Here is a 27,455-nt window from a genome sequence, read left to right as displayed (position 1 = left end):
ATGGCGCGATCTTGGCTCACTGCAACCTCCACCTCCTGGGTTCAAGTGATTCTCCTGCCTCAGCCTCCCGAGTAGCTGGGATTACAGGCATGCGCCATCATGCCTGGCTAATTTTTGTGTTTTTGTAGGGACAGGGTTTCACCATGTTGGCCAGGCTGGTCTCCAACTCCTGACCTCCGGTGATCTGCCCACCTCAGCCTCCCAAAGTGCTGGGATTACAACTCCCAGCCCAACCCTTCTTTTAAATTACACACGTTGGCTGGTCCAAACATAGTGAATTCTCTCAAGTGATTGTTTACAGTCAAGTGCAGATGGAAATGCTTGTTCTATTTCTTTCCCTCTTCTTACTACTTCACTTGACTAGCCTAAAAAAAAATGTACACAAGTGATACATGAACAGATTCTCAGTATTAAAAATCCCAGACCTCAATTTCACTCCATTCCATTGTTAACTGGAGTGATAGTTGTGTATCTATTACACATTTTTACTATGAATTTACTCACACGTTAGATCGAACCATACAAAACTGCCAATATTTGATGATTTGTGACTGACAAAATGGCAGTGCCATATGGTTGAACCTAATGTACTTAAAGTACAGTATTATTAATTTATTACATGTACAGGATCTTTTATGCTGCAATTTGCTTTCTCATTTAATGATATGTTATTTTTCCCTCTATGGCAGCTCCAGTAAAGTTATATATATTATTGCCTTTAGCTGCCATGTTTCACAGTAATGTACTGTACTCTAACCATTTCCATATTGATGGGCTATACAATTGTTTCATGACTCAAAGCAGTAATGCTGTGAACATTTTTGTAAGCATATCTTGGTGCACAGGTGCAACTATTTTGTAGAAATAATTGTCTAATTTCCCTATTGATGGGCTATACAATTGTTTCATGACCAAAGCAGTAATGCTGTGAACATTTTTGTAAGCATATCTTGGTGCACAGGTGCAACTATTTTTGTAGAAATAATTGTCTAAAAGTAGAGTACCTGAGTCAAATTTAAAATTTTATAGATAATGACGAATTTCTTCTGAAAAAAGGCTTTTCCAATTTGTACATCCACCAGCAATGCTTGATGGAACTAGCTTTCCTCCATATTCCCACACTGGGTATCATCAATCTCCTTTTGCCAAATTCAAATGATATCTCCTTATTGTTTTTGGATTTCCCTGATTATAGTGAAATCCAGTATCTTCTGTATTTTACTGGTCATGTGGGTTTCTTCTATAAATTGCACCTCTGTATTTTTTGCTCATTTTAGTATTAGGATGTTTGTCTTTATTAATACATGTGGATGTTCATCCTTTGTCTGTAATATAGGTTGCATTATATAGAAACTTTCCTGCTCCCTTTTTGCTTGTAAGGCCACCTTCATAACACCCTAAAGTCTGGTTCCTGAATAGAGAGGCATTTGTATCTTGTCTCCTTTTCCTCCTTCTAAAAAGCTTCTCTTAACCTTTCTGTCTGGAAATGAAGGAATGATTAAACACATCATAACACATCTAGAGAATGGACGATTATGTAATCACTAAAAATGATGCTACAAAAATATTTCATGACATGGGGAAACATTCTAAGTTAAAAAAAGAGGACTATAAAACAAGAAAGTCTGATTCTATTGTGCTTTAGAAAATTCCATATAAATCAATTTTATATAAACATGAACACCAAAAGATAACAGTTAATATGTTGAATTAACTGATTTTCAATTTATATAAACATGAACACCAAAAGATAATGTGTTGAATTAACAGGATTTTTATCTTTTTTTCTCATAATTTTCTATATTTCCCAGCTTTCTTATGATGAAAGCTACGATGTTTGCTAACAGGAAAGATCAAATTTTATGCACAAATACATCCCCAATTAAGGTAGTAGACCAAGTATTCAGTCTTTTAAAACTGATATAGGTTCTTTCTTCCTTCCCTATTGGTCTTAAGGAACCCTTGCCGGGAAGCCTGGAGCAGGGTTCTCAAAGTGGGGTCCTAGGACCAGCAACATCAGCCTTACCTGAGCCCCATCCAGACCTACTGAATCAGAAACAGGGCATAGTAGGGCGCAGCCATGTTGTTTTAACAGGCCCCTTTCTGGGTGATTCCTATGCTCACTAAAGTTGAAAAACCATGGGTTGAAAGGACCATATGAATTTACTCTAATGATGGGTTTCTCAGAAGTGTGAGTAATGAGTTCTTGGGTCTGGAAGTTAGCATGCTTGACCCACCTGCATGGAGCTCCCTTTCCCTGGAGGACCTCGCATTCCTTTCTGCCAGGGCCACATGGGCCTGGTTCCAGACCGTCCAGGCCCCCCTGGCTGTCATATCCTGGTTTGCAGCGACACTCCGCTTCCTCAGTCCATTTGTTCTTTACACACTGGGCAAATTCGCCGCAGGCCAGGAACTTGCAGGGATCTGCTTGATCAGCTGTAAGAAATGGGGCAGATTTTAACGAATGTATGAATATCTAAGCAATGGAACTGGCAGCAGTCAAAGGCAAGAGACCAAATACATTTGCTATTACCTCATTTTGGAGTGGGTTGCACAGTTGTGATATCAGACTGGAGGGAAAAGAGAACCACACTCTGTATCTTTGAAAAATGAATTTACAGACACAAGTGATAATTTAGCTCCAAATGTAATTATTTACAACCTTTAGTGTGCATCAGAATCGTCTGGAGGCCTTGTTAAAACAGATTCCTGAGCCCCACACTCAGAGTTCCTGTGCAGGCAGCGTGGAATGGGGACCGAGTTCTGGCTCTAAAACAGTTCCAGGTGATGCAGATGCATCTGGTCTGGGGAGCACACTTTGAAAACCACTGCATTAGAGAATTAGGAATATTTTGTTACTTAGTTTTTTTAAGTAAGCATTTATAAAGCAGTAAAGTCATCATTTATGTGAATAGTTTTGAGAACTTAGGATGATTTCCTGATTTCCTGATTTTAAATATAAATTTCTCTTGGTCTCTTGCTAAGGCCCTAATATTAGAGTCATTCTTTTGGATAGATTATTTCTTCCCTATTAACATTTAGACTCTCTTCTTTCTTGTTATTAATTGTTCTATTTTACTGTATTCCTAATTCTATAGGGTTGTCTCCAATTCTTTGGAAAGTGGATTAGAAATCAAGAGAATCTCAGATATTTCTGGAAGGCCAGTGGCCCCTGTCTGCCCTTCCTTGTCCTTATAGAGCTGAGCATACTGAGCTCTCAGTAGAGAAGCAACTGGCTGGAGTCCCCAAGGGCTGATGGCAGAACCAGAACAGGCCTCTTGTCATCAGACCACTGTTGTTTCTGCCCCGGAAGGTCTTCTGTTTAACCATATCAGCCATTTACTTTTCAGATTATTCTTTAACCAAATACCTATTATGTGCAAAGAACTAGGGAACAGGCAACAGTAAAGCCATTGTTCCAAGAAATTTAGGGGAAAATGAGTACAGATAATGCTATACAAGAAGTCCAATATCTTGTCGAGTACAGATCTTTATTTTATTTTATTTTTTGAGATGGAGTTTTGCTCTGTCACCCAGGTTAGAGTGCAGTGGCACCATCTCGGCTCACTGCAACCTTGGTCTCCTGGGTTCAAGTGATTCTCCTGGCCCAGCCTCCCAAGTAGCTGGGATTACAGGTGCCCACCACCATGCCTGGCTAATTTTTGTATTTTTAGTAGAGATGGGGTTCTGCCAGGCTGGTCTCGAACTCCTGACCTCGGGAGACCTGCCCACCTCAGCCTCCCAAAGTGCTGGGATTACAGGCGTGAGCCACCGCACCTGGCCACCAGTACAGAGCTTTAAATAAGCACTTGGGAAGATACGTTTGGAGAAGAGAGCATATGGAGGGGATTGCTTTGAAGTGAGTATCTAAGAGGGTTGCAATTGTCCATACAAAGACTAGGAAAGACATTCCAACTGGAGGCAGCAGCATGAGCAGAGCCATAGAAATGGGAAAGCAACAGAAATGGGAAGAGAGAGCAGAGGGAACACAGTTAGGAAGGAGCAGAGACTTGTGGATGGAAAGGAAGGGAACTAAGACTGGTAAGGTAAATTAAGGCCAATATCTAAATGCAGTGCTAAGGAATTTGGACTTTACAGGCAGGTGGGGGCCATGGAGGATTTTTGAGCAAGGGAAGCATATGATCAGAATTGTGCTTTACAAGATACATAAATAGAACTTAGAATTTTTAGAATTAGGATGACCAGATACCATCCTGTCCAATATTTCCCAAGTGGGAACATTTGCTGAACTTAATTCAGCAGGATTTGGTAAGTTTTACACTAAAAAGAAGTTCAGTGACTAAGTTTTGATTTTTCCTCTTTTATCTTGCTCTTTCTTCTTCCAACCCTAACCCTTACTCTTTTTACTTTTAAACTTCTTAGGGTTGTTAATAAGCTAATGTCTATTGTGAATCTTTGAGCAGAGAACGTAGTCAGCTGCTTTGCCAAATTGACTGACCACAGAAACTGTGTAGGGATAGGTGGAGGCCAGAACTTCAGTGAAGAGCGATGTTCACTTGCTCTGATCCAGTGCCTCCTTGTGGTGGAAAGGCATTGAAGTGAGGGAGATCTGTGCGACCAGCCCAAATGTTTGGGCAAGAGCGGGTCCTTGAAAACATGCTTTTGGGTCTACCATCAAGATAGACCTGCCAAAAGTCTTTACGTGAAGTTGTATTTCTCCGAAGCTTGTGGATCCCTTATGGACATGTGAACTGGCTTTCCCTGCCTCACAGTTCCTAAAGCTGGTCATGTTTAGGGATCCTTGTCACTGTTTAGGAAATAAGTCAAATTCACATTGACAACCCAGGTGATTTCACATCTAGGACTTGGTTTAGTAAATAACAGCTGTCAGCAACTTTATACGCAGGACTGCGGTCTTGAAAATAGAAGCTGGGAGGGAGTCGTTAGAGGTTCCATTTCCTTCTTTCTGTAGTGGAGAAATATATTTAACTTGGAAAGCTGACTGAGTATACAGATTCTTCCCCTCTGAAGAGTAACAAGAGATATGTGGTAACCAAAAGAGTTTCCCCATGAAAATATTCATATTTTACCATAATTTCCTTTAGCTCAGCAAAGAATGACCTATGCCTCAGTAAAGCGCATAGCAGGCGACACTGGAAAAACAAATTTTTCCAAATCTGGGGGCCCTGAATTGGGTATAATTGAAGAACAAATTCAAGCAGTTTATAAATTGCTTGCTTTCTCCATGTTATTTATTCAAGACCAGTCTACAGAGAAGAAGTAGGAAACTTTAAATCGCCAAGCTTAGGTTTTGTTTGCTGTGTATGCCTTCATGGGTACAAGACAACTAAGACAACCTTCATTCATTCAACAAATATCGACTTAGCCTTTCAAAGCCTTCAGCTCTAAGAATTTCAGATCAGCCGATTGTTTTAATGTTTATTTTTATCAATATATAACATTTTACATTTCAGGTAGAATTTCAGAGCTAGAAGGCATTTTAGAGAGCTTCTCAACTAATTGGTTCACTTTACAGATGGGGAAGCTGAGACTGATGTTGCCAAGGTAATGCCTGTTTGTGCTGAAGTCCTCTGACTGGTCTCACGGCCATCCATCCCTTCGTGGACTGTGTGAAAAGTTCCCGGGAAGGGCGGAGCCCCAAGGGGGAGCTATTGGACCACTTTGCTAATATATTGGCCCTCTTTGCTAATATGGCAAGTGAAGGCAATTAGAATTAGAGTCAAAATGAGAGACTTTATAACAGTAATTTGTAGAGCAACTCACACTGCTTCCACTCTTATTACCTTAAAAATATTTTCCCTAGGTATTTTGATGGCCCTCTTGATGGCCGTCTTTCATGTCATTTTTCAAGGGACACCTAAAACTTCAGGCTTCAGGCAAAGACTGAAAACTGGATGTGGGCTGATTCTGGGGAGACAGAGCCATGGAAGGGATAGAAAAGATTGGCTCTATGACAGATGAATGAAAGTTTAACTAGTAGAACTTTTGTAAGCAAAATCTTCCCTATGTTGTTATCATTTTCTTTATTTGCCATATCCCAAAGACATTTTTCCTTAGAATAATGAACTTATTCATGGGTAGGCCATACCAATATTTGTTTCTTCCTTTTTTTTTTTGAGATGGAGTCTCGCTTTTGTTCCCTAGGCTGGTGTGCAGTGGCACCATCTCGGCTCACTGCAACCTCCGCCTCCCAGGATCAAGCGATTCTCCTGCCTCAGCCTCCCGAGTAGCTGGGCCTACAGGTTCCCTCCACCACGCCCAGCTAATTTTTGTATTTTTAGTAGAGACGGGGTTTCACCATGTTGGCCAGGCTGGTCTTGAACTCCTGACCTCAGGTGATCTGCCTGCCTCGGCCTCCCAAAGTGCTGGGATTACAGGTGTGAGCCACTGCGCCTGGTCTCTTGTCTCTTTCTTAATACATCCCAGAGCATGTGTACAAGACAAATTAGTTTGAACTTCCTACTCTTTGCTATTGATTTCATCAATAATAATAATCTATATGCTATGCTGCAACAACTGAAAATGTTTTGTTCTGAACATGGTCGAAAGCTTGGAAAGAAGGGGGCAAAGAGACTTGAGATCAATAGATTCGGGAGAAAAAAGTAGATGCCATTGTCTAGAAGAATATTTTCAAGTCATGATCAAATTGTGTTTGGGTCTGAGGAAGTGAAATCCTCATGATTGGTGTGTAGACAAATTGGTCTATAATTGCCTTCACTGCCTGGATTTGTTTGAATTCCCTTCAAACCATTTATTTTTACTGTTGGTGCTATAGAGAGATTTCACCATGATCTTGTACCACATTTAATAAATACATAGTATGGTTTGGGGCATTCACTGGGCTTACTGTAATTGCTTGCTGGCAAAATGACTTAGCTTTCTATTCTTAAGCCATGAGGATAGCTCTTCTACACAGCATATTTGACAGTCTCTCCATAGAGACAGTCCAGGGCACCTGACCTTGGCGAGCCAAGCAGTGTCAGTGGCTGCTCGTTAGCAGTTGGTGGGAAGATCCAGGTCCAGCCTGACCAGGGGTCCGGGCCTAGTCTACTCGCATCCCAGTAGATTCTGGCTGTATTCAGTAGAGACATGTCATTGCATTTCAGGGCTTGTCCCTGGAGTGTCCCTGGGGATCATGACCCTGAACCTCCAGCTTCAGTGGAAAGGGCAGTTATTTACATAAACAGGGAGCTCACACTTATCAAGGGCCATTATGTGTTTGGCACAGTGCCGGGCACTTTCAACATGTGTCTTCAATAATTTTCACAGCAGCCTCTCAAATCCATATGGATATTGCTGACATCATTTTCATCAGTGAGAAAACGGAAGCCCATTTTAGCTATTAAGTATGATCCAAGATTAACATTCATATTTGTTTACAACGTTTGGCTTTTAAAATTATTCTAGAGGTTTTCAAATATGGGGTTTCCAGGAGACACCTCAGGACTCCAAGGGGCTCATAAGGGATGAGGGAAAAAGAGTGAGAGGCCCCCCCACATCTGCATTGCCATTCTCACTCGCAGACATATCAGACTTCCATGAATGCTTTCCTTTGAATAAAGGCTCCCCTAACCAAACAAAAGCTCAGATCCATGTCTGTTCCACCCTTTCATGAGGCAGAATGTTTCTTGTAGAAAGTACAGTCTGACACTACAGTGGCTCCAATTTTTTTTTCCTGTTGTTTAAATATGACAGCAATGAACATGTCTTGAAATAAGTGAGCTGCCACGTAGGGCTTAGAAATATTTGTATCATTCTGAGATTTCCAGTGTAAGGGCATTGGATGTATCAGTTTCTCCCCTGGATTTGCTTATATAATGTCTTCTGTGTGCATTTCAAAGGTACTGAAAAGCAATCCCAATTGGTGACTGAGGAAGTTTGTTTCCCAGCTCTCCATCGCGTGATCAAAAAGCATTTAAATGATGTCCCCTGCCTGCAGGGAACACCTTGAGGCATTTTACAGTCAAAGTTAAAAAGATCATGGTCCTTGTCATCAAGAAGTTTATAAATTCATGGAGATCATAGGTCTCTGTTGGTCCAAGACTGCCTCTTTTTCAAGCCTCTTGTTTCTGGTCCCAAGTGCACTCATGTTTGTCAGGCCTGAAATAGGCTTTCCCTGTCTGCCAGACCTCAGAGGGCCTCACTCCCTTTTCTCCAACTCAAGATCGTGCCCTCCGCGACACGCCCCCTCCCGTCCCGCCCTTCACCCTTGTCCTGCCCTTCACCCTTGTCCTGCTCTTCACCCTTGTCCTGCTCTTGCCGCATGTCCTACTGGCTGTGTGCTGAGTGCCTTATCTCCCTAACATTTATCATTTCATCATCTCCTGCTTTTGCGCTGTCCCATTTTACTCACGTGTTGGACAGAAAGCGATACATCTCCTTTGACTGGATCCTGTGCAAGGGCAAGATTTCAGCTCAGCTTGCCTATAAAATTCAGGCTTCACCTGGGCTGGCTGGGCTGAGGTCCCGCTGGGCCTCTTTCATTTTTTTTCAATGCGATGAAACCTAGTTCTCGCTAGATGGCGCTGAATAGCAAAAGAAGCAAGAGCAGACTTCGGGAAGGACATTTTAAGTACCCCAGCTGATTTCTGACTTTTTAAAAAACCACTGTGCCTTGCGCGTCGGTGGAGGGAAGCGAGGTCTGCAAGGGATTCACGCGGTAGCAGGAGCAGCTCCGGGGGACCGCTGATAGAGCCATTATTACTCCGTGATTACAGCGGCAGATCGGGCCTGCCTGGCGGGGGTAATGTGGTGGAAACTCCTGGATTATCTTTTTCCATTTCAAAAAGGCAGAGCTAAGACTCTGGAGTCCAGACGCTTCCCGCGCTGCCACGCCCTGGCGCCCAGCGTGACAAAGCTTCACGCCTGAACAAAGTGACAGATTTTTGGTTGCGTCGGAGCGGGGAGGCGGTCGACTCCGCCGCACGCTCGCTCGCTCGCTCCTGCTGGCTGCTGCGGGCAGCTGTGGGGCCTCCTCGCCCTCTCCTTCCCCACTTATCACCAAGGCTTTGTGGTCATGGTTTTGTTGGTGGCCAGGAGGTGAAGGGGTCATTCCTGTGCCTGGGGCATCAGAGAGAGGCAAACTTACGCATCACAATCAATAGCAATCTGCAGGAGGCACAGCCTGAGGGCCCGCCATGCTTTTAGGAGCCCACAAAAATGTTTTCTTTAAAATCAGAAGAAAAAATTAATGCAACCCATACTGGATTAGATTTATTTTTGTGCTCACGAAGTTAAGGTATAATTTTAATATTCTTTACTAATAGTCATGAAGGCAGAGGGCCTAGAGGCCAGGAAGTCTTAATGAGGCCGTGGTAGTCTGACAGTTCTCTTCTCAATGCGTGAACATCACTTTTACATAGTGCTTGGGGCTTCGAGTTTAGTAATTTGAATAAATACGTCCGTGTACTGAGGGTTCATCTGAGATGTTACACAGGGACCTCACAGCTTCCACCAAGTCCTGCGAAGGTTGTGAGATGATTTGTACTTTCAGAGAGAGTGGACCTGCTCATCTGTTCTACCAGTGAAGAAGCCTCAGGAGAGTGCCCTAGCGGGGAAGGCCTGGATCCTAGAAATTGTCTGCGGTCTTGGGAACACAGGTTAGCATCTCTGGCTCTCACTTTTCTCTTCCATAAAATGGAGTGTTTAAATCAAGTGATCACTAATGTCCCTCCAACTCAAACATACGTCTCCCATTCTGCGTGTTCTACGGCATAAAGCCAACAGCAGTGGCTCATGATACCTCCAGAAATGCTGATGCAATTCAGTGATTCAAAGAAATCTTAAAATATATATGTTTAAGTTATTGTTGATTGCTTCATTATTTTATTGTTATAAAATGTTTGGCTTATGGCTTCTTGCTGAAAGGTAGATTAGAGTGAGAATATTCAACGAGAAATAGCACATAGCACAGCACCGTGCACATGTTTGGAGCTTAATACACATTTGTGGAATTAAGTTAACAAGAGTTCTTTCCAGTTTAAAGTGGCAAGTAATGTGATAGACTTTAGGTTTCATTTCAGTTCTCCACCACTCTCAAGAACCACCACCACAGCTGACTCTCAATAATCCTTTTTTGTGTGAGTGGATGTGTGAATACCCACACACATCTTGCCCTGGATGTGAGGTTGAAGAATTGTCTCAGCTTCCAGCCATTATTATTATCTGCCAAACAGAGGTGTTCTGGATGGATTGGTGCTAGGGTGGTGGCCAGGTGTCCCAGGATCAGCAGGTGGAGGGAGAATTCTGACACTGGAGGAGCTGGGAGGAGGCCCTGCAGCTGGGCTAAGGCCCGGACTTGTGTGGAGGGTTTTGCATTAACGAGTTGGCCAAAGAGCTCCAGGAGCCTCTTAAGGAAGCTCCATGCGGTGGTTGGGGTGTGGAATGAGGGCACAGACTGAAAGCCTGGAGAGAGGTGAAATGTGTCTGGCAGTCCAGCCAGTGTTGGGGCCTCTAGTGAAGGCAAATGTCAAATGGAAAATCTGCAGTGCTGCGCATCCCAGGAGGCAAAGGGCCAGCAGCATGACCCCAGGAGACAGGGCCAGGGACATACGAGATGATGGGGCAAATGGAGAGGGGAGAGGCTGAGGAGAATCACCTGGAAGGAGAATTCCTATGACTGCTCCAGCTGGGAAGGGACACACCTAGCAGTGCATATAAAGGGGACTCTTGGGCACTCAGGACTTTTGTTTCTGAGGGTAAACACTTTTTTTTTTTTTTTGTATTCTAAGACTATGACAAAATATGATAAGAAATTTCATTTGGTGAAGTGTAGAAACGAACAGAATTCATTTAGGATTAATTAAACTGAAGTGTGTTGTCACTTTTTCTAAATAAACAGCCTCTATAACCCAATTAGAAGGGCTTATAACATTCCTTTTTGTGAAGAGGTTATAGGGTAGAGTTGAAGATGGCACACAAATCTGGCTTTGAATTCCATCTGCAGCATTTGGTAATAGTTTGACCAGCAAAAGACAAATTACTTATTCTCTGAAACACAATTTCTGCAACTGTATAGTGGGGGGAAAGAATATCTGCTTTGCATATTTATTAAGATTAAAATTTGTGTCAATAGTAACTATTATTGTCATTAGTTAATAGTAACTATTATTGTCATTATTGTGATGAGTGACATATACCACTTTTTCAGAGCTGTCGAAGGTCTTACAAATTATGCGTTTTCCAGGGAAAACAAGCTTGTTGATCCACATTTTTGTAAGCGCATCCTGGATGTCAGACTGTAATTAATTTCAGTGTTTACCATTTACCAGCCTTGAGGGCTGTCCATTTTTGAGGAGGCTTCTTAGGAATTCAAGGAGAGAGTAAGTTATATGTGGTTTTGCATTTTTGAAATCTTCAGCCTGCACAACTAACTGGCATAAAAGCCCTACATGCTTCTGAAGAATTTTCACAGCAGCCTAAATGAACGACGACTCTAGTTGCTGGAGATGCTGGCAGAATACTGAGCAAGCTGTGATTTATTCGGTTTTTCAGTTGATAAATCACAGAAAGTTCTAACACTGGCTTATACTTTTTATATCACAGATTCATTTATCCAGGGGTTTTTCAAAAGGGGAATGGCACACCTAATGCAGTAATAACAGCATGTTGCTTCTCCTACATGCCTGCACCTCTGCAGATGTTATTTGGCCTAACGGATTGCTAATCCTCATTTAGAGGATGCATCCAGGAGTTCAAATGCTGATCTGAATGTGGAATGATATTAATTAAAAATCTCATGAGTTTTCAAATTCTCTCTTCTTCTTAGTTCAAAAGTGGTTGTGGAATAATGTTATCTCTCTCCCAGTATTGCAACCACAAACTGCCTTCTACCCTGACATTAAGCAAAAGAAAAGAGAAAGACTTAATTGGAATTTGTTTTAAATCTTGCAAATGATACTAAATAAATTATCTGGGCATTGCCTGTAAATACAATAAAATTGGGGCACAGACAAGAAATACTATTCTGGGCCGGGCGTGGTGGCTCACGCCTGTAATCCCAGCACTTTGGGAGGCCAAGGCAGGTGGATCACTTGAGGCCATGAGTTTGAGACCAGCCTGGCCAACATGGTGAAACCCCGTTTCCACTAAAAATACAAAAATTAGCCGGGCATGGTGGTGCACCCCTGTAATCCCAACTACTCAGGAGGCTGAGACAGGAGAATCACTGGAACCCGGGAGGCAGAGATTGCAGTGAGCTGAGATCGCGCCATTGCACTCCAGCCTGGATGACAGAGCCAGGCTCCATCTTTAAAAAAAAAAAAAAAATTGCTATACTGACCAAGACAGCCTTAACATTCCCCTCAGCTTCACTAAACTTTTTTTTTCCCCCAAGACAGGGTCTCACCCTGTCACCTAGACTGGAGTGCAGTGATGAGAGTAACTGGGACTACAGGGGTGTGCCATCGCACCCAGCTAACTTTTGCTCTGTGTGTGTAGAGACAGGGGTTTCATCATGTTGCCCAGGCTGGTCTTGAACTCCTGGGCTCAAGCAATCCACCTGCCTCAGCCTCCCAAAGTGCTGGGATTACAGGCGTGAGCCACCGCTCCCAGCCTTCACTAAACTTAAGACAAACTTCTTCCACAAGGATCTCAACCTCCTTTTTCTTTTCTTTTTTCTTTTTTTAAATTATACTTTAAGTTTTAGGGTACATGTGCACAACGTGCAGGTTTTTTACATATGTATACATGTGCCATGTTGGTGTGCTGCACCCATTAACTCTTCATTTAACATTAGGTATATCTCCTAATGCTATCCTTCCCCACTCCCCCCACCCCACAACAGGCCCTGGTATGTGATGTTCCCCTTCCTGTGTCCATGTGTTCTCATTGTTCAATTCCCACCTATGAGTGAGAACATGCGGTGTTTGGTTTTTTGTCCTTGCGATAGTTTGCTGGGAATGATGGTTTCCAGCTTCATCCATGTCCCTACAAAGGACATGAACTCATCCTTTTTTATGGCTGCATAGTATTCCATGGTGTATATGTAGCACATTTTGTTAATCCAGTCTATCATTGTTGGACATTTGACAACCTCCTTTTTCTTAAAGCAGTTAGTTAAAAAAACTTGTAATTGCAAATTCTATGTTCCTTTGAGATGTAAATCTTTTAAAAAGCCTCTTGCCACCTTTACAACTCAGGAATGTTATGCTCCAGGTCCTGGGTGCCGTCCCTTTAAAATGTAAACCTCAAGGAAGTTAGCAACTTTCTCCCCGTCTCTGTGGAAAGGTAGGAGCCTAACATTGGAGGGTGCCTTGCTCTAAGTTGTAAGACAAGAGGTAGACAGCCTGTGCTGACGTTGTCCATTTCCATTTCATTCTAGCCTCACTGAAGTCTGGCCTCTCTGCCCTTGCTATTCCATTTGCTTTTGTAAAGCGTTCTGATGACCTTTCAACTGTCCACTTAACTGCCCTCTACTCTGTTCACTCACAGCTGCTAAAATTATGGGCCTCTCTTCTGCTCTTCTGTTTTGTGACTTTCTGCAACATTGTCTCTCACCTTACTGACTGCTATTTCTTGGCTCCCTTTACTGTAATTTTTCTATTTCCCCATTAACTTTGGGGTTATTCAGAGTTCCATTCACAGCTCTTCCTCCCGTCCTACACATTGCCCCTGGCCATTTTTAAAAATCTGTTCTCTGGCTTCAGTTGAAGTTTCCCAAATGTATCCTTTCAGCCCTGGCTTTCCCTTGGCCTCCAGACACCTACTTTATAGGCTAGAGTCAATCTATCTTGTCCATTTCCTTAGAACTGGTTTTCTCTCAAATGTTTTTGGAGTCTTTTAAAAATATTTAAAGGGGCCGGGCGCGGTGGCTCACGCTTGTAATCCCAGCACTTTGGGAGGCCGAGGTGGGCAGATCATGAGGTCAGGAGATTGAGACTACGGTGAAACCCTGTCTCTACTAAAAATACAAAAAATTAGCCGGGCATGGTGGCGGGCGCCTGTAGTCCCAGCTACTCGGAGAGGCTGAGGCAGGAGGATGGCGTGAACCCGGGAGGTGGAGCTTGCAGTGAGCCGAGATTGCGCCACTGCACTCCAGCCTGGGCGACAGAGCGAGACTCCGTCTCAAAAAAAAAAAAAAAATTTAAAGGATTTTATTAATTTTTGCCTTATTTATTACATTTAAAATTAAAAAACAAATTAATATACGCACCATTCTTTGTACCTATTTTATATTTTTCCTAAGTTTTTCCAAACTTGCAGTATTGTATGAATGATAAACTGTTTTATTTTTATTTTACTTGAGAACACTTTAAGGACTGTCTAGCAGTTAGTTGGAAAACTTTTTGAGCTTTCCAAAATTTTATTAAAGTTTAATTTTAAAAGACCATAAGTCATAGGAAACAAAAGAAAAAGAAAAATAAGACACCAAAAGTGGAAGCAAATAGATTTGAAAGGCATTTTTAGACAGCCTGGCTTTAAGTGAACTGGCTCAGCCTGGCTTTCCCTTCCAATCTGAGCTCCCTTCGCTCCCTTCACCCCCTGTTCTGTACACAAAGCTGTCATCACTGTGGAGTAACTGAAGAAACCTGGCACTCCCAGAAATGTCTGCATTTTCCTCTTGCATCTTCTGGAATAGTCCCTCACCCGCTTTCTCTTCCTGGGCCCACCACCATCATACACCAAGACCCAGGTCATTATCACTGTCTGTATGCAAAGCCTGCCATGATATCCCTTCGCCTCTGTAGAATCAATTGTTCTCTCCTCATTACTTCATAAGATTTCTTTCTGCTCACATCCTGATTCTAGTATTTAACAGACTCTATTATGTCTTTTTGTATATGCTTCCATTTTTCTCATTAGTTATTTAGCTCATTGGGGGCAGAGATGGGGTCGATTCATCTTTTGGTCCTTGTGGCTATCATAGTGTCTGACTCATGGCAGATAATCCATAAATGTTCACTGCATGTATGAGTGAACAGGTACCCAAATCATGACTGCATTATCATTTACTTGTCTAACTTTTCCGTAACAGCAAAGATAAAGGCCAGAGAGAGGAATAGGCTTGAGTAATTGTTGATGGTTTAAGAAAAATGAACCAATATTTGGAAATAAGGAGAAAAGTTGACTGTGTGACCTTCAATATCATATTAGAATATAACAATCCCATCCAGTAAACAGAGACCACCTGTGGGCCAATCCGACCAGCTGCCTGCTTTTGTACAACAGGCAAGCTAAGAAGGCTTTTTAGATTTTTAAATGGTTGAATTTTAATTAGTTATGTAAGTACCTACATAATTTTTGCCTTTTGGCTTTCAATGCCTAAAATATTTACGGTTTGGCTTTTTAAGAAAAAGTTTGCTGATGCATGGAAAGCAGTAACTTTGTTTGACTCATTGTTTACTATGGATTATGGTCCAGACATTTTACAACTCTATAAAATTAGAAATTAGTGTAGAGAAAGTTGATGATGCAATGATCGTAGCTTCTGTTTTATATTTACCAATCTTATTTCATCATTCTCTTTTGTCCTCTGGCTACCTAAAATTCCAATTTTCATATTCTCTTTAAACCAGCTTTGTCATCCTACCAATTCCCTTATTTCAAAATTAAATAGGACTTTGACATATGCTCAGTATCTACTTTATGACAATTATGGTTTTTACATTTTGAGGGTGATTCTTTGATAAGGGTTAGGGGAGGCAGGGATGGGTAGGGCTGGTGGTTCTGGAGGCTGGGGGGACGCTGGACGTGAGGTGGGAGGACCTTCTTACCCTTCAGTGTTGCGGACCACTACCTCTAATCTATGTCTACCACGAAGGTGGTCAGGGAAGGGTGAAAGGGTAAGAAATCCAGTAACGCAGTTTTGCTATATTTGACTATCCTGGCTGGGAAAACATTGAAATGATAGGATGCCTTCTCTGTTTTCCAAGGACAGATTCTTGAGATTCTCTCCTAGAGACAAAGCTAAGTATTTATTCTTGATATACAGAATTTCCAGCAGCTGTCTTTTTTTCTTGTTGAAGATTTCTCCCTTTTAATTCTCTTTCAAGGAGAATTTTCTCAGCAGATTGGACCATCATCATTGAGTTCAAGTAAATACTTGAAAGATCAAAACCTGAATCAGGGCCGTTCCTGTTATTTGCTTAAGTGACCTTCTGTTATCATCAGGGATTTTGGGCATCAGTGTCTCTTGGGTCTCTCTTACTACATGCTGGAGGATGGGCACTGTTGTGTATCAGCCCAAGCCTTCCATAACTGAAAAGTCCACACCAGCAATAGAGCCAAGAGCTGTGTAAATTGGAATTTGAGTTCTTGTTTTCTAGGAATCTGAAGTAATTATCTTCACTCCGGATCCAGGGTCCTGAGAGACAGCACGATCTGCTGGTTGCACTGGTTGGTTGTACTAGGGACATTTTAATCAGCTCACCTGTCAGTCACCATGATTGCTCACACGCAAATATACCACCAAAAGGAGAAAATTTGGATCAGCCAATCACACTGAAAAACTAGGAGCAAAATAGCTGTCATATTGCTAGATTTAAAAAAGAGGAAGAAAATGATTGAGAATCATCTGCACATTTTCCCTTAATGTGTTTTAAAATTTAGATATGCATTTCTCGTATAATAATTTTGTATGTATTTCCCCAGACTAAAATTGTATAGGAGTACTGATGCTAGAAACAGTTTTCTGTAACTGTACAGGCTTTTTTTTAGAACAGTATTTTAAATTTCATGTTCACAAAGTTTTATAAGAGATGCAGATTCATAGAATTAAGAAGTTAATTAACTCTATTCAAAAGCAATGGTAGTGAGAATTTTTGGGTTTTAGTACTGTCTCCTCCCTGGATTGGAACAAGGGTTTGAATGGAAAAAGGAGGTGTGAGTGAGGGTGGTGTTCGTGAATCTGCGTTTGTGCACCTGACTACCACACGCTTTGGTGTCGCTATCTCCTCCTCTTCAGCAGCCTCACCCTCCAATGGTAGCTCGTACTGCTGTGTGCCCTGCATGGTTAGTGGTCCCCTCTGAATCTCATATTAAAAATCTGATCTCCAATGCTGGAAGTGTGGGCCTAATGGGAGGTGTTTGTGTCGTAGGGGCAGATCCCTCATGACATGAGTAGATTAATGTCCTCCCTGGGAGGGAGGGGTGAGCGAGTTCTCACTCTGTGAGCTCCCACCAGCACTGGGTTGTTAAAAAGAGCCTGGCATTGCCCTCTCCTCTGCTTCCTTTCTTACTGTGTGATCTCTGCACATGCTGGCTCCCCTTTGCCTTTTACCATGAGTGGAAACAGCCTCAGGCCCTCACCAGAAGCAGATGCTGGTGCCTGCGGAAAGATGAGCCAACTCTTTTCTTTACAAATTATCCAGCCTCAGGTATTCCTTTATAGCAATACAAACAGACTAATACAGCTGGTATTCTGTCTCCCCAGCCCTGGACTTTAGTGGCTGCAGCTGGCTGCTTAGTTCTTGCTTTCCCCGGCTGAAGGCTGTCTCATTGACCAGCCTGGAGGGGCTAGAGTTCTTTTCATTTATTTCTACTCCTACATTCTCTCTTCTGTTCAGGCTTAACAAAACGAGACTTAAAGAAAACTCAGTGCTCTCTTCATCATGGGACCATCCCTTAGTGATGCCCAAGCCCACAGGAATTTGTAGGAAGTCTGGCACAAAAGAAACTTGTCCTTAAAAAGTCTTTTGGAATGAAAAAGATGTAGTTTTGATCCCAGCATAGTTCTAAGATGTCTCTTTTCTACTACAGTGCAAATTCCTTTGGGCAGGGATGGATTTTCATGCATTAACGTGTTATATGGTGGTGGATGAATGCTGTTTTGGATTAAGCATGTAGAAGATGGTCAGTGTCTTGATCATCAGTCCAGTGCCCACTTCCTGATTACATGGGTGAACCCAGCCTTCGCCTTTGGTGAAATATCTAAACCAGAATCCCCAGCTGTGCATGAAGGAGCCCACAGAGTCAGTGACTATTCCCCGTGCCCCCCTTTACTCCTTGCCTGCTCCTCCCTGCCTGCTGGTACCTTCCTCCTTCCCCTCACTGTTGACTGGAAGGAAAACCTTTGAGGGCGGTTTAGCACAGTGGCTTCTAGCTATGCATAGTGTAGTATAATTAGGAACCATTTTGGATATTGGATTTACCCATTTGGATTTACATAGATGAATCCATACAGTTCATTGATTATTTTTAACTTTATAAAATCCATATCTGACTTTCTAATTCTGCTGTCCTCAAACACTTTGATTGAACCATCACCATCTGGCTGATGCTTAATGATGTTCTAAGCATCACTTAAGACAAGCATCACTATGTCCTGACTGGTGCAACATAGCCAATTTTTGGCAGGCCTTTTGCATAGAGTTATTATTTTATGAGTTTTCAATGTATATAAAATTTAGATTTTGTGACTCTCCAGGTATCTGGTAAGGAATAGAGTATGAACTATAAGTTCACTGAAGTGCTTAGTGTAACATTCAGTGGCTTTTGCAAAGTATCTCCCTTGTAGTTACCATGAGTGGTCATTCAACATTCAACAGTTTTCATTCAGATTCACTGCTTCTCCTGGCTTTACATGTTAATTTCTTCAAAAGTATTTGAGTTGGTGCAGGCTCAGGGTTGAACTACCTCTGGAAAGCAAGCAAGTAATTTCCCAGGTTGTCCAGCAGGCACTGGCTTTCCCCTACTTTTCCACCACTAAAAATAAGAATTGGGCATGTATGCCATAGTTCACTGGGTAGGCTGGAGGCATTCTTAGGTAGCTTAGCATAAATGTGACTCTGCAGGGAGTGAAACTGATGTTAGCACCATCTCATGCTTACCACCTTTGGCTTCTTGGAAGAAAAGCTGCATAGCAGAACTATTCGCAAGAAATTAGTGAACATAATTTCAGTTCCACCCCCTCCACAAATACCTTGTCATGCTACTTTTTATTGTTTTTTGCTGGTACCTTAAGCAGGTCACAAATTGATAGTCAATTATGACAATGTTGCAATAGTAACTACGAATGTTTATTAAGTAACTACAATTTGTCAAATGCTATGCTAAGTATTGTAAATATTCTTTCAGTTAGTCCTCATAAAGTTACTATCTCCATTTTCTTTTCTTCTCTTTTCTTTTTCTTTCTTTTTTTTTGAGAGGAGTCTCACTCTGTTGCCCAGGCTGGAGTGCACTGGGCGCAATCTCAGCTCACTGCAACCTCTGCCTTCCGCGTCCAAGCGATTCTCCTGCATCAGCCTCCCGAATAGCTGGGATTAGAGGCGCATGCCACCATGCCAGGCTAATTTTTGTATTTTTAGTAGAGACAGGGTTTTGCCATTTTGGCCAAGCTGATCTCGAACTCCTGACCTCAAGTGATACACCTACTTGGCCTCCCAAAGTGCCGGAATTGTGGGTGTGAGCCACCAAACTTGGCCAAAATTTCTCCATTTTCCATTTGCAGAAATTGAGTGCTGCAGTCACCACACAAGAGTCAACATTTAGGGCTGGGGATCCCCAAGACCATTACCATGCTGTGCTTGCTTCCAGTATCCACAGTGTCCCTTATACAGCCCTGGCAGTGCACTAGCCGCTTCCCACCCTCTTTCTAAGGCACTACTTAAGTGGCATCTACATTGAGAAGCTGCTCCCTACAGCCGCACACCTGGGTTATCCCTTGCCTCAGCTTGGCTCCTGATGTTGACCTTGTGCTGGTGGATGGGTCCCTAAGTAAGCTGTCAGCTCCCTGAGGGAGGAAGGAAGACAGGGGATTGTGCTATGACTTCTTCAATACTTTCCAAGTTCTCCCCATATACTTCCTGCTGGCTTAATCAATTGGCTGAAGAAATTAGCCTTCTGATCCTAACTGGCAAAGACCCCTGGTTCCTTCTCAGTTCTGAAGTAGTTTTCTGGGGAAGAGGCAGTGTCTTACTGGCATTTAGGAGGTGTTTGATTTCTTAGAGGGTCCACAGGGCTTACTTAGCTGCTCCTGTTTGGAGGTAAGTGCTCCCAGGCTCAATGCCTACAGGCGGTCTGTCTTTTTAAGGATCCTGTTTACTAAGGTACTGAGGCAATTTGCTTAAAGTTGCTCAAAGTCCTGCTCTATCAAATATAAATGTCTCCCACTGAGCCTTTTTGGTTTGCATTTTGCCCATGGCCTCTTCCTTCTGCTTTCGTTGTTAGTCCACAGAGAGCCAGAGAGGGTGTTAAAGATTCACTCCACTAATTCATAGCCAATTAGGAAGCTTTGTTTTGAATTTGACTGGGAGGAAGCTTTGGCAGAAATCGGGAGCCCTCCCTGCCTTGCACCCCAGGGAATAAAGGACTTCTTTCAATTGGTTAGAAAACAGAATTTTGAAACTAATGGTAAAAACAGTTCCCAATTTGGTCACAGCTGGTTACAATGGTGCACACACTTTGCTTTATTATCAGAGCAAATGTTTGCTTTCTCTTATGTGGCTTTGGGCTAAGCTCCCATGTCCTTTAAAAGTTTTCTCCTTGTCTAACTCTTTGCTTTAATCTTCACATGGAAGCTGATCTGTAGCACACAACCAAAAAGCAAATTTATTTTCTTCTTTTTTCTTTGGTGATGGCGAAGTGACTTTCTCCAAGTTTGAATTTCTACCTAATGATTATTTTTCTTTCCTTAGAATGCTGTCTCTGATCCTGAATTACATGATGAAGTAGCTATTCTGATAATGAACTGTGATTGAAAGATTGCTTAGGTAGGAAGCCCCGAGGTGGTTGCAGAGCACTGAGAAAGTGCTTTTGACTTCTAGCAGAATGTAAATTAGCTTGGCTGTGGGCTACATTAAAAAAAATCTCTTAAACACAGCAAAAGTTTTGTTCTGATTAAACTTAAAATTAAAGCTCTCAGATTGTGCAACAAAAGGTGTGCTTGTTCATTGCTTTTTGATACAGGAAAATGTTAACTTGCATGTCTTTGGATGCTACCTTTCTAATGATGAGCACCATAGCTTCCAAAAGGTTATTTCATCTGGTGTCATTTCAGTTTGATTTTTGTGGCCTAAAGATTGAAATGTGTGCTTAAAAACAGAACGAAATAAAATGAACAAAACATCTCCACCACTTTCTGGGTTGGATTCTTTTACCTGGTTCAATGTTGAGAGAGTAGCTGTCTATTTCCAGATGGAGTTGTTGGGCTGCAGCAGAACGAAAATCCTCCAAGACCCCATGCACGGCCTTGGTGAGGTTATACGGCACTGACTTAGCAAACTTCATTTTGCTATTCACAATCACACTCCCGTTTCTGAAGTTAAGTATTTCAAGTTGCTTAAATCCTGTAAGATTGGATCGTAGATATGGAACCAGCTGCAAAATAAAAGATAGTTTCCTCTTAACTGTGTTCTAGGTGCTCAGCTGCTGCTAATTCCACTTACACTCACTTTTCATTAACTGAGGCATATATTTTAGTTCTTTTTTATTATTTTGAATTTTGTTTTTGGATTTAATGTGAGACCAGAACACCACTACCTAATGGTTGATTTGCAGTGATTAGTTCCATATTTCCACCTTTCTGTGTATTGAGATGGATGGCTGTGATTTTTTTCACGGTGAATTGTGAGAACAGATGATTTTTAAAAACCTGAGCCAATGCTATTAGCAAAGCTGGAATGCCAAGTTCAGTTATTAAAAGAAAAAAAAAACAAGTAAATAAAAACATATTCCAAACTGAGCCCAGGAGCAGACTGACCTGTGTCTACGTAAATGGGACATCTATTTGGATGCATCCAATTTGAAATGACCTATTAAAATAAACAACAGCTTAAACATCAGCATGTCTCTCTATGCAGTAAACGTTTCCCTGCCAACACAAATGTAGTGTAGTGGAAACAGCAGGAAACTGGCAGTTAGGAGACTGGGTGCCAGTCCTAGAACTTTCCCTAACTAGCCATGTGAACTTCATCAAGCCCTGTAACCACTGTGTTGTACCTCAGTGCCCTTATCTGAATTGTGAGGAAGAACAAAAAGTGGTTCCCTAGTGAGCCCTTTCCAAACTGTCATAGTCTCAACAGTATGCCCCATGGCATCGTGTTTCAGGTTCCCACATCTGCCTCCTGTGAGCCATGCCATCCTAGAGATCATTTTTCAGAAATGTTTGAAACTCAGTGATGTCCACCTTGTCCTTGGCTCTGGAAGTGAGCTGCCTCATTCATGAATTGTACTATGAACCCTGAAAGCACAGAGATGCAAGCGCCAACCTCCTAGGCATGACCCAGACCTCCTTTTTATTTGCCCTTGTCCCCACCCCACCACAATTTTGACTCTGACCCAGCCCCACATTCTGGTACTTCCCTCACAAGGTTTTTGTGTGAGTAAAATAAAATTTTAAAAAAATTGTGGTACTTCCCTTTTCAAGCTACTGTCCCCTGATGTCACCTACTTACTTTGACTAGCCTCATTCTTGGTGTCTTAGCATTGCTTTGGCCTGGGGTAGAGATTTCCTGTCTTCACCTACTGTGCAGATAGCTAGGTGCTGCTTCTCCCAAATCCATTTTCCTCTTTTTCATAGAAAGAGGCTGCTGATCTAGAAAGCACATTTCCCAGCCTCCGTTGTGGCAAGGATGGCCATGTGACTAGTTCCCACTAATATGATGTGGGCAACTTTGGTGTCTTTTGCTTAGGAGAAAATTGCTTTCCCTCAGCTTCCTCTCTGCTTCTCACAAGTGGAAACAGGGATGCACCAATGACCCAGCTTTGACCATGTGAATGAGGAAATGCCCGTGGTGTTGGCAGAGCTATAGGATGGAAGAAGTGTGGGTCCCTGAATGACGTCGTAGAGCAAAGCTGTCCTACCCATCAAGTGAAAGAGAAATAAACTTGTATTGAATGAAAGTCACTATATTCTTACCTCTTCATTATGGCAGCTTAGCATGAACCCTAATTAACATACCATGGTTAGTTTGTCAGAGGCAGACAGAACAACTCCACCTTGAATAGGAGCTGGGTAAAATGAGGCTGAAACCTACCGGGCTGCATTCCCAGACAGTTAAGTCACAGGATGAGGGAGGAAGTCAGCACAAGACACAGGTCATAAAGACCTTCCTGATAAAAGAGGTTGCAGTAAAGAAGCTGGCTAAATCCTACCAAAACCAAGATGGCCATTAGAGTGACCTCTGGTCGTCCTCACTACTGCACTCCCATCGGCACCATGACAGTTTAAAAATGCCATGGCAATGTCAGGAAGTTACCCTATATGGTCTAAAAAGGGGAGGCATGAATAATACACCCTTTGTTTAGCATAGCATCAAGAAATAACCATAAAAATGGGCAACCAGCAGCCCTCGGGGCTGATCTGTCTATGGGGTAGCCATTCTTTTATTTCTTTACTTTCTTAATAAACTTGCTTTCACTTTGCACTGTGGACTTGCCCTGAATTCTTATGCAAGATCCAAGAACCCTCTCTTGGGGTCTGGATTACGACCACTTTTCTGTAACAGGTTCACTGGGACTCTGTTCCCTGAGACTCTCCCCATATCTACTCACCTCATTATAAATGGTGTGGGGTGGGGAGATAGCACAGATAAAGTCTTACTTTAAAGCAAATGTTCACTTGAGAAATTGGGTTTCATGTGGACTTTAATTTGTGTAATGATTTAACTTATATGAAGTATAGAATTTATTATTGTCAGACATTCTGCAATCTGTGTGATATGTGTAATTTATTTTAATTAGCCATGAATGTGTAGAGGTATTACACAGTTCAACATTTGTTATTGTATATGTGGAAACAAAATAAACATGTGAGTTTGGGAGTATCTTATTATCAAAGATATATGTCTTAATAATTATCTTTTCACTTTCTTTGTTAGGGACAAGGAATGATAAACCACTTAGTCATTTTTTAGGTTTACAAGAACTTAAGGGGAACCAAGAAAGGAACCCTTCCTCCTGAACTCTCAGCCTCATCTGTGCTGGACCATTCTAACTTTGTACCCTTTCATGAGATTGATATAATTTAGAAAATGTTCACTCTATTTTTAGATTCCATGTTCAGTGCTTGAGTGTTATGTATGATTCCTGGATTAACTAAGTTAGGAAGGATTATAATGAAAAGAGTTTAAGAACAAATTTGTTCCCACAAGGTTGGGTGGTGGTGTCTTCCCGTTTGTCTACCACAGAACTTACTTCCCCAATTGGATCCGAATTCATCTCAAAATTCCAGTTCAATATCTTCAGCAACAGCTGTCTTGGCGGTTTGTTTCTACTAACACTCATTGCTCAAGACAGCCAATAATTATATTATAAAATAACAACAACAAAGAAAGAAGAGACAAGGAGTTGGGGAATGTGAGCAGTGCCCACTCACCAGCTGTGTGAATTGTTGCTCCAGAGCTCGGTACTCCAGAGAGCTCTTGTTGAACAGGTCGTTGGAGAAGGCCATGTTAGCAACACGCAGACTGAAGAACACTACCAGCTCTCGGCCCTTGGGGGCAATAGTCATAGAACTAGTGGTGATATACTGTAAAGCTGAGACAGGAGTGGTATCCTCCAAGAAATGATCCGGGACAGAAACATATTCGCTGAGTTCTGGTACCTCAGATGGGGCAGGAGTGTCAGACAGATCCATTTCATCTAGGTCTCTGACCATATCTTCGCCGCCTGCACTTGACCTGCTGTCATCTGAAGATGCAGGTGGATGTGAGATTCCCAGAGCCAGTTGGCTGATTGCAGAATAATCACTGGTGGGGGTGGTGAGCCCTGGTACTAGCACTGTCTGGTCAGTGGCCATTATGTCTGTGGTGCCTTGATCAGTCAGAGAGAAGATGCTTGATGCCGTAAAGAAAGGTGGAGTTTCTGGTAGGGAGGTAGAGGCCATAGCAGGTGGAGACCAAGAAGTGTCTGTGGAGGAAGTACAATTTCATTATGTCCAAGTATTCCCCAAAGAATAGAAAGTGAAAAAAAGAAAATCCAAAATTAAGCTTAACTTAATACATAGCATTTGGGTAGATCACTTCAATAGTCATTTTTTTTTTTAAAGAAGAGAAATTGGAACAGAAAGGGCAGGCAGCGCTATGTCCCAACCTAGGGAGACAAAGAGTGGATCCCTGTACCCATTTTATTCAGGCCCAGTAGTTCTTGATATATGAGACTAAAAGAGCACCAGTTAACTAGAATTTCTGGAATTACTGCCTAGTCAGACATGATACACCTGGGAACCAAGTAGTACAAACTAAGTCACCAACTGGTGCCAAACTGCAGCTGGCATTGGAACAGATTTAGATCCCTCATCCCCGTATAGAACTCCCAGACAACTAGGTGTGCAGTTTTGGCCCAGAAATTTTATTCCCTTTCCAGTAATGCAAGTCTGCATTTTATGCAATTGGATTTTTTTGGTTACAATAATGATGTTTTGGTATTTTTACCACTTAAAATTTAAATTATGCTTTTCCAAAATTGAGTAATCTAATTGAATAGCTTGTCAATTTGCAAAATGATACTGGGAGTATAAAGGTATTGGTGAACATATAATTTGAATGTTACATTGACCATACAACTTGCTATTTATTAATATTTAAAACCTCTCAATTAGCTGGGTGTAGTAGTACACGCCTGTAATTCCAGCTACTCAGGTGGCTGAGGCCTGAGAACCTCTTGAACTTGGGAGGCAGAGGTAGCAGTGAGCCAAGGTCATGCCACTGCATTCCAGCCTGGGTGACAGAGTAAGACTCTGTCTCAAAATAATAATAATAATAATAAAATGAAATGAAAAACCTTTGCCACAGTTACAGTATTATACTCTGACAATTTCTACCACCATTTTGCATTGCTACCTTGGGTAAGTACACATTGAACTAACAAAGTCTACCCCTTTTTTCGTACAAAATGAAAATAAATATTTCTAAACTAAGAAAGTGGTGGAAACTTTCAGATAAACAGATTGTTGAATTATTAGAATATTCCAATAAACCTAAATCCAGAGCCACTGATGATATTTAAGGCATTAAGTGAACAAAACAGGGAGCTTTTTGTGATTTCTTCAGTGGCCTTTTGGCAAATATGCAGGAAAGCTCTGTTGAAATCCAAATGCTAAGCATGATAAATGGACTGTCTGGATGCAGATATAATCTTTGGACTCCCAGTCAGCTAATTTACTACAGTGAAATTACCAGAACTGAAACTCCAAGTGATAAACAGCTCTGAAAGTTGGAATCATATTAGTTTTATTATTTTCTTAAAATAAAACCTGTCTGTTGGTGAGTTATGCCAGATTTCAGAGAAGCACCCTCTTTTCTCTCACCTGGGGAGGGTACCTGCGTGTGTCTACTCATAATTCACTCAATTGTGAGAAATAATGTTACCTAATATCTAAGATCTCTCTGGAGATACACTTAAAGTTTTATTAAAATCTCCATTGCTATGGGTTGAATGTTTGTGTCCATGCAAAACTTGTATGTTCGGGCTCTAATCCCCAATGTGATGATATTTGGACATGGGTCTCTGGGAGGTAATTAGGTCACGAGGGTGGAGTCCTCATGAATGGAATTAGTGGTCTTACAAGAAGAGATTCAAGAGAGATGATCTCTCTTTCTGCCATGTGAGAATATAGCAAGAAGGCAACAAACTCCAAACCAGGAGGAGAGCCTTGTCAGGAATAAAATCTGCAAGAACCTTGATCTGGCATTTCTTGGTCATGAGAACCGTGAGAAATAAATTTCTATTGTTTAAGACATCCAGTCTATGATATTTCATTATGGAAGTCTGAGTTGACTAAAATATCCACAGACAGATCTGGGATGATAAATTGAAAGGATTTGATTTGACTTTTTTTGTGCCACGGGAAATGCATTTGAATCTGTGTTCTTATAATGTGATCTCTGCTCCTGCAGGTGATAAGAGTTGGCAAGAAGCGCAATGATAGATGTCTTCATTTTGCTCTTTTGCCAGCATTTCATTACTCACACCTTTCTTACTATGTAGACTTTAACCTGTTTAAAATAGGCTTCTACATTATGTCATCAATCAACAAAAATAAATTTCTGGCCATTTCCCTTTGTGACATCTTTTTAAATTTTATACTTTAAGTTCGAGGATACATGTGCAGAACATGTAGGTGTGTTACATAGGTATACACATGCCATGGTGGTTTGCTGCACCCATCAACACATCATCTATATTAGGTATTTCTCCTAATGTTATCCCTCCCCTATCCCTCCCCTACCGTGCGACAGGTGTGTGATGTTCCCCTCCCTGTGTCCATGTGTTCTCATTGTTCAACTCCCACTTATGAGTGAGAACATGCGGTGTTTGGGTTGCTGTTCCTGTGTTAGTTTGCTGAGAATGGTGGCTTCCAGCTTCATCCATGTCCCGGCAAAGGACATGAACTCATCCTTTTTTTCCCTTTTTATTATTTATTTATATTTTTATTATACTTTAAGTTCTGGGATACATGTGCAGAACGTGCAGGTTTGTTACATAGGTATAACTGTGCCATGGTGGTTTGCTGCACCCATCAACCTGTCATCTACAATAGGTATTTCTCCTAATGCTATTCCTCCCCTAGTCCACCACCCCATGACAGGCCCCAG

General features: G+C 41.9%; 1 protein-coding gene across 2 annotated transcripts in view; it reads right to left on the bottom strand.

The window, feature by feature from the left end:
- IMPG1 (interphotoreceptor matrix proteoglycan 1) overlaps window positions 1–27,455 on the bottom strand; it is a 157,871-nt gene that overhangs the window by 6,940 nt on the left and 123,476 nt on the right. For both annotated transcript variants that reach the window (XM_030809309.1, XM_030809307.1), the window contains 3 exons: window positions 24,236–24,768; window positions 21,018–21,237; window positions 2,238–2,436 (listed from right to left, as the gene is read on the bottom strand). In XM_030809309.1, coding sequence (XP_030665169.1) covers window positions 2,238–2,436; window positions 21,018–21,237; window positions 24,236–24,768 — 952 coding nt within the window. The remainder of the gene's footprint in view (window positions 1–2,237; window positions 2,437–21,017; window positions 21,238–24,235; window positions 24,769–27,455) is intronic.

The sequence above is a fragment of the Nomascus leucogenys genome, chromosome 3 (genome assembly GCF_006542625.1).
Source record: "Nomascus leucogenys isolate Asia chromosome 3, Asia_NLE_v1, whole genome shotgun sequence".
Taxonomy (NCBI): Eukaryota; Metazoa; Chordata; class Mammalia; order Primates; family Hylobatidae; genus Nomascus; species Nomascus leucogenys.
Note: the sequence above shows the minus strand (reverse complement) of the source record. Positions and strands in the feature narration are given on the sequence as shown.